Source organism: Olea europaea, chromosome 4, assembly GCF_002742605.1.
Source record: "Olea europaea var. sylvestris chromosome 4, O_europaea_v1, whole genome shotgun sequence".
Classification (NCBI taxonomy): Eukaryota; Viridiplantae; Streptophyta; class Magnoliopsida; order Lamiales; family Oleaceae; genus Olea; species Olea europaea.
The window spans coordinates 6,883,379-6,890,670 of record NC_036240.1 but is presented as its reverse complement, the minus strand read 5'-3'; the positions used below and the strand labels follow the sequence as shown (position 1 = coordinate 6,890,670).

Genomic DNA, 7,292 nt, shown 5'->3' with positions numbered 1-7,292 from the left:
AGCCAAATCCTATTTAGAAATTAGAAGTATGTCGCCTATTACACGAGTCATTAAATGATGTTTTCGCATAACGTACTTTTAGTTAAAGTACATCATGAAATCATGCAACTAAATTTCAATAATCAGATAAAAGAAAAGATACAAGCATGATACTGGGGACAATTTGTGCAATTCAAAAGTGTAAGGTAGGATAATAAGTCGGAGTTTAGACCTTCAGCAAATCCAGGAGTTTCGGTATCTGGAGGGAAGATGAGGGAGATATGAATGTTGTCTGCTATTATCTCCTGTTGCAAAGCTTCTGCCATACCCCTAAGGGCAAATTTGCTAGCTGAATAAGCTGTATAACCATAAATACCAACCTGGAGAAAATATAATGCCAAATTAAACATAAATTATCTAAATACGGCAGGAGGAGGAAGATTGTTCAGAGTGAATACGAAATCAAATTGAAATTAGACTTCTTAAAACATCGAGTTCAATCATATATTACAGACTAGATTTTGAGATTCTCTTCAGTCTCCAATTCACTTATCATTTGACCCATGTATTACCAATAGTTATCATAAAACATTGCAAGTGCCAAAATGCTCATATTAGTGTCAGCAAACCAAGTTGCAATATCAGTATCCTACCTATCAAGTATCTTCACTCTCTCAATCCAATGCATGTACAGGGATAAACTAATCAAACACAGTTTGCTGTTAGCTTGATAAATACTGATTAAACTAAGAAGTAATAAACTCAATTTCACTCACCAGCTCAATTAAGTAATGAACACTTAGTGCGTTAGTAGTTTTCACGCACAAACTAGTAACTAGTGCTAACCACAGCTTAGGCAAACTCAATTACACTCACCAGCTAAACTAACGCCTATTATAGAGTGTTAGTTGTATTCTTATTTCTCTTTATTTTTTTCACATCCATAGATATGCATATAACTTATAATTCTCTGTGATGATATGCAGGAGTATTGAGTTTTATTGGCATAATCTAAATAATGCAATGTTACCAAATCATAATGTCAGGTGCTTTTATTTCCGCTTAGTCAATCGGTTGATTAGTATTTACTTGCCAATTTCCAATATTCCTGCTCCTCTCTAATTTATGGTTGGCCAGTTTCTCAGCAATAAAGTCCTTAGGATTTCATATTCATCCAGTACTCAACAAATCTCACGCCAACATAAGAGAATCAACACATCTAAGAAAAGACAAGGGAGAAATAACTAAGAAAAAATTGTCCAACTTAATATTTTCAGCTTAGAAAATAGCAGCAGCAAGGAAGTAGAATTTGAACTCTTATGTAATAATCAAAAAACCACCTGAGAATACAACAGGAAAGTCTCTTCTATTGAATAATTTCAGCATTCGTTCTAGGACATTATTCAACAATCCAAATAAAGACTCCAAGTAACAACACTAAAGCAACTTAACACAGACCTCCAAAATTATGTTCGACTAAATTTTACTTCTTTTTAACCTTAGCCAAACATGCGCGACAGGTGGGAGATGGAGTGGCACTGGAAGATTTGAAACAGGAACACACTGCAATGTGTGAAGAGAATTGCAGAAAACAGATAGAAGATACTAAACAAGAAATGCACAGGGAATGCAAGTTTATGGATTCTAATTCAAACCAGAATCATACTATTCAATTTCTTGAATATATACCTGACCCGCCTGCGATGACATGATCGCAATGGAACCTGGCCCCCTCTCCACCCTATTCTTCTTCATTCCAGGCAAGGCCGCCTTAATCAAATGAAAAGTACCCATCAAATTCACATCAATCATAAATTTGATCTCCTCTAGTTCCTGCGTCTCGAGCTCCTGCGGCACATACACTCCGTGATTACAAATCAAAACATCAATTACCCCCACCTCCTCCACGACTTTCTTTACACTCTCATAATCCCTGACGTCAGCGCTGAAGATCCTGACGTCACGCCCCGTTGCCAGCTTAATGGACTCCTTGGCCTCTTCGAGCTTGCTGACATTGCGGGCGAGGAGGGTGACATCAGAGCCTAGCTGAGCGAATTGGTGAGCAAGGGCGAGGCCGATTCCGCTGGATCCGCCTGTGATGAAGACGTGGCGATTCTTGATTGGGACGCGGACGGGCCTGGGTCGGACGATGAAGTACAGGAAGATGAGGATAGAGAGGGGGATGAGGAGGATTAGAGAGAAGAGAGAGAAATAGGCATCCGCCATTGAAAACTTCTTTTTGGAGGACTGTGCGTGGATTGGTAGTGTATCAACTGCTGAAATCAGGGGGTAGGCGGAGGTGGAGTATCCGAGGACATGTTTGGCCTACTTAAAAGCAAGTCCAATTCACTTATTTTACAAATTTGTATCAGTTTCTCTCTCTTTTGCAAGTATGCGATGCCATCAATAGACTTGATGCCTGCTGTGATATCTTTGATATAGATATTGAGAAAATCATACATCAAAAGCTGGCTATTAAGATTAGATAGCTCAAGTCCATAATTTCAACGTGAAATTCAAATTTCATGTCATACGGTAAGAACCACGACATATAACAGATATTTTAAAACACATTTTTTCTTGGTCATTTTCATCATGTGACTTTTTATCAGACAATCTCTAATAATAACACTTTTTCATAAAAATTATTTCCAAAATCTTATATCAAACAGACTTTACGATAAAATTATTTCAAAGTAAGTAATTTACTTTTCAAATCTAAGTTGTTTAAGCATCGCCAAACAGGACCAAACCATTGACGATGCCGAAGAGGGGCGTTGACGAGTGTCTGACAGCTAAGTTAGAGCTAACCTGAAAATTCCCATTTATTTATGAAAAGTGATTATTTTTGTAGGACCACTCAAATTTTAAAATATATTCAACGTCTCGATGGTTAACCTGATGACATATATTATAAAAATGTTACAGAAAAATAGAAGTTCCTGCCTTCTACAATAAAACTGTGTAATACTGAAACACCAAGAACCTATGCAACACGTACGTTATCAGAATGACGCACCAAGCACCATATCCTCAACTGCAACTACATCGATCCCCTTGAAAACAACGCGCAGTTTCCTCAAACACGACTGTTTCTTGTCACCTTTTCCGGCCATGCCATTAACATGGACAATGTCTTTGGGAACTTTATCCATTAGATCAAACAATGGTAAATCGAGATTTGATCGAGTCATCTCTTCTAGTACAGGAGGCGCCTGCATGTACAAATTCTTCCCTCGGTGAGTAACACTCACTCTACTGAGGAGCAGCCCGGGATGACCTTCGAGCAGATCAATGAACTGTTGCAAGACCACATAATGGAATGCGTAAATGCAATAGTTTAAGTAGAAAATGCAAATTCAAGACCAAAAAAAATGTAAAGTGGAATCTTAATAAATACTGAGGTAACTAACGTATTAAACAAACCATGTTTAATGAATAGATAAATTATTCGCGTGAGAACGCCCAGAATCTTATGAAAAAAGCATCTGGTCATGTGGGTAGCCCCAGTCATGATGAATAAAAAACGACTGTTTAAGAGTCAAATACTGTTGATACCAATATAAATACTGCCACGAAGGAAATAGAGAAGAAAGAAAAGAGATTAACCTTTCTCAAGGTAATGGAAGTATCGAGCTCAATAAGAACACCAGGACCGCAAACTAGACAGTCTTTGTCTCTGACGAACTCCGTAACTTTGGTATGGAGACCTTCAACTCCATTGTATCTGTAACAAAATATTACAATTATAAACAAATAGGTTCAACTTCAAATGATAGAAAGAAAGTTAAGACTAACCAAAAAAAAATAAAAATCAAATCAAATCAAATCAAAATGAGATGTGGAAGGCAAAAATATAGCAGATAAGCACAAAACAACAACAATGCACTCTCCACTCAAACTTGGCTAATTCCATATTTGGCAGGACAAACAGAAGGCAGCAGACTTGTTATAATCACTATCTCAGTGTAATCAGTGTCAAGAATTGGTGCCATAAATTTCACAATGAAAAGATCAATGCTGAAACTGTTAACGCGTGAAAACAGCTGGGGTTTTCATGAAGAATACTCACTTCATTTATTAATAAAATTGAAAAACTGATGTAGGCTTACGTTAAGTAATTCGATAATGTCCTGCTGCACCCAGAAACCATCTTCAAGGTTTCCAAAGCACAGGCAGCTGAGATAATCGCATTGGTGGATGCTATAGCTGGAATGATATTTTTCACAACTCCCTGTAAACAGCAAAAACAATAATGTTGTGTTATTACATATATATTTTATGAACAAAATAAGCACATAAAGATACAGCATGTAATACAATCCAATGACCTGAGTTATATTGGCAAACCTTAAGACACTAAGAATGTGTTTGATTGGCATAAAAAATATCAGCTAGAAAAGAACATGTTCTCCTTGTCTTGAGGAAAACAAAAACCTACCCTCTCCAAAGAAAATATTTTCATTAAAAACAAGGAAAATTAGCCATATTTTCAAAGTTGAAAAATAATTTCAATGAGAAAAAATAGCAATCAAACATCCAAAGTACGAATTTGGGTGGAAAAATGATACTTTCCATTGAAAATATATGCAATCAAACACACTCTAAGTGCAGTAAAAAGTCACTTGCCAGCAGTGAAAAGGTAGAAAAATTGACAGACATTATCATTCCATGTGTCAGACAATTTAATATAGATGATGATAGCAAGTTGTAACATATTTGCTCACCTGAGTCAAAGAATATGTAACTCCTTGAATTCCAAAAAGTTCTGCCCTCTTAAGAGCCTGTGGGATTAGATCAGATGAGTTAAAAGTAACACACAAAGAGACGAGAGAGAAGTATAAGTCTCATCATCTCCTTGGATTATTAGTACAAAAATAAAAAACACTAGTTCACCTCTGAATAAACCCACTGCATATGTTCGGGGTTATCTGGATCAAAAGTTTTGCCACTGTGGACCTGTGAGTGGAACATATAATATGATAAAGCAAAAAAATACAAAGGCATCCTAAGAATCACCATAGTGTGATAGATTTAGGGGACATTCTTACCTCATCCCATTTAATCAAATGGGCATATTCGATACAATGAGCAGCAGTTCTAGGAGTTTCTGCAAGAGTACATAAAGGAAATTTTACTTGTGGTGGAAAGAGCCAAATGGTACACTCAAAACATGGTGTCGTTCCTGGCACTATAATCCTGGCATGGCCCTTGAATCCTTCAGTTCCACCATCCACCATAGGCTTGACGGTTTCTTCCCGCGGATTATCATCAGAGTCATACTCTGTTTAAACATAACAAATAGATAGAACAAATAAGTCACCAGAGTATTAAGAAAGCTTTGTTCAATTCGTGTTCAATATTTATTTTCTAATTGACAGCATAAATATGAAACATAAAATGAATTGTGTATATTATCCAAACCTATTGGAATTCCAAGGTGAAAGAAGTGTGCATGTGCTTCTGAATGGTATTTGGTTCTTTTTTGCGTTTTATCCAGAGTGTGAGGATTAATTTTTTGTCTGGAACTTAGTGAAACCTCCAGTTTATCAAAATTCATGTCCAAGGTTCACATAAGGGCTTTACAGCTGCTTTATTAGGAGGCAGATGTAACAGAGCACAGCATCCAGCATCACTAGGAAATACATTGCATTGTCTTTCTTTTATTGTGTCAATAAGCTATTTACCAACAAAAATAAATAAGTTATTCTGAATTCAAAAGTAATAAGTATATATCCAGTTTGCCAATTGCTTTAATAACAATACAAATAGTTACAAAGAATATAAGCATCCAGTAACGCAATACACACCCTTGAGCTTGTAATTTACCGTATTTCTCAAGCACGTGCCTAGTCAAACACATGCCAATGTGTCCAAAGTTAAGTAGTTACAGGAATAAAGCTATGTTTAAAGCTCAGAATGCTCCACATGAAACTCCGGACATAATTGTATTTTCAGTATGCTTTTAACTCTTTGGAACTAGGTTCAGTTTTTTCATGGAATCTAGAAGGTGATTATTTACTAAAATATGTTTAGCATGAGGTATATCAAAAAGGTTCACATATGATCTATGGCAAAAGGACCAAGAATTGAATTCAACAAATGGGACAACCCTTCCCATCCAAATCCAAAAAATTAATATTGCAATGCATCGAACTCATTTATAAGCATAAGCTATTAGAGAAGGGGATTTTACTTATTTATATCTCCATCATACTCTCTTGGTACACAAATTTTCCATAATTGGGCCATGGTTAAACTCAAACTCAGGAACTTTGCCTGCTCAAATGCTATGTCGAAGCACCACGTTTAAAAGCTTAAGTTATTAGAAAGAAGGATGATTTTATTTATTTATATTCATATCTTCAACAAAATGAACATATAAAGTCAAAAGTTTCACCAGATTAATAAAAGATGATGATTCAAGCATAATATTATTGGCCGAACTTCATAAAAGGAACAAAAAATCATAATCCCCAATACCCATTAATTTTGCTATATCACAATTATTACAAAACCTAAAATTTATAAATAGATTAGTCATTATAAGGAACAAAAAATCACAATCCCAAATACCCATTTATTTTACTAAATAAGCATCATTAGGCAAATATTTGTTCGTTTCAGATGTTAACAGGACCAAAATTTTATAGACAGATTATAATCTAAAAGGGGAAGGCAAACCTAGAAAGCCACAAGCAACGGCATTTATGTAGCTTCGAGCCTCGATGGAATCAAGACCGAGGACAATTATGCTGAAATCACTATAGAAATCCAATGGTTTGTCCTCAATGCGACAGAAATGCGACGTGATATTCACTCCACTAACTCTTTCCATCACTCTTTTTGCAGCAACTTCAGCCTTTGGCTTTCCTACATCTTCAAGCCTACAGAAAATTATCAACAATAAGACTTTTTAGCATAAATTAAACTTTCCTCTAAAATCCAACAACTTCAGTAAAAAAAAAAAAAGAAGAGAAAAAAAAAAGGTGAACTGGAAGTTTCATATTCATTAGTTTTAAACTCCAAATTAAATTTCTTTGCAATTGGAAGCATGGATTAGGGCCTCATAACCAGGGTTGTAATAAGACTTCGGATGCCAAATCTGCTAAGGCTTGGGTTGTCAAACTCTGGTTCGGACCAACTTGAGAGATTCACAGTTACATGAGAACATTGTTACACTTAGGATTTTTTCTACCTGCCTCAAACTCAATTTGGTAGGTTAACAAATATCAAAACAGCAGAAATCAATAATGCTGTTCAAGTTGGCCTTTAATTCTGGCAAAAAGCTCAATCAAGCTAGCAGAAAACAA

At 35.9% G+C, this 7,292-nt stretch overlaps 2 protein-coding genes across 2 annotated transcripts in view; both read right to left on the bottom strand.

Moving 5' to 3' along the window:
• Positions 1-107: 107 nt before the first annotated feature.
• LOC111393439 (3-dehydrosphinganine reductase TSC10B-like) lies at positions 108-2,413 on the bottom strand. Its single transcript, XM_023018973.1, has 2 exons — positions 1,669-2,413; positions 108-359 (listed from the first exon to the last, which is right to left on the bottom strand). The coding sequence occupies exons 1-2, from the start codon at positions 2,203-2,205 to the stop codon at positions 123-125; spliced, it is 774 nt and encodes a 257-aa protein (XP_022874741.1). The 5' UTR covers positions 2,206-2,413; the 3' UTR covers positions 108-122.
• Positions 2,414-2,833: 420 nt separating this feature from the next.
• Positions 2,834-7,292, bottom strand: part of LOC111392964 (NEDD8-activating enzyme E1 catalytic subunit-like) — a 6,378-nt gene continuing 1,919 nt past the window's right edge. The window contains exons 5-11 of the mRNA XM_023018375.1: positions 6,664-6,891; positions 5,031-5,263; positions 4,876-4,938; positions 4,707-4,763; positions 4,092-4,213; positions 3,589-3,706; positions 2,834-3,278 (exon numbers count right to left, since the gene is read on the bottom strand). Of these exons, the coding sequence (XP_022874143.1) occupies positions 2,985-3,278; positions 3,589-3,706; positions 4,092-4,213; positions 4,707-4,763; positions 4,876-4,938; positions 5,031-5,263; positions 6,664-6,891 (1,115 nt within the window). The 3' untranslated portion in view covers positions 2,834-2,984. The remainder of the gene's footprint in view (positions 3,279-3,588; positions 3,707-4,091; positions 4,214-4,706; positions 4,764-4,875; positions 4,939-5,030; positions 5,264-6,663; positions 6,892-7,292) is intronic.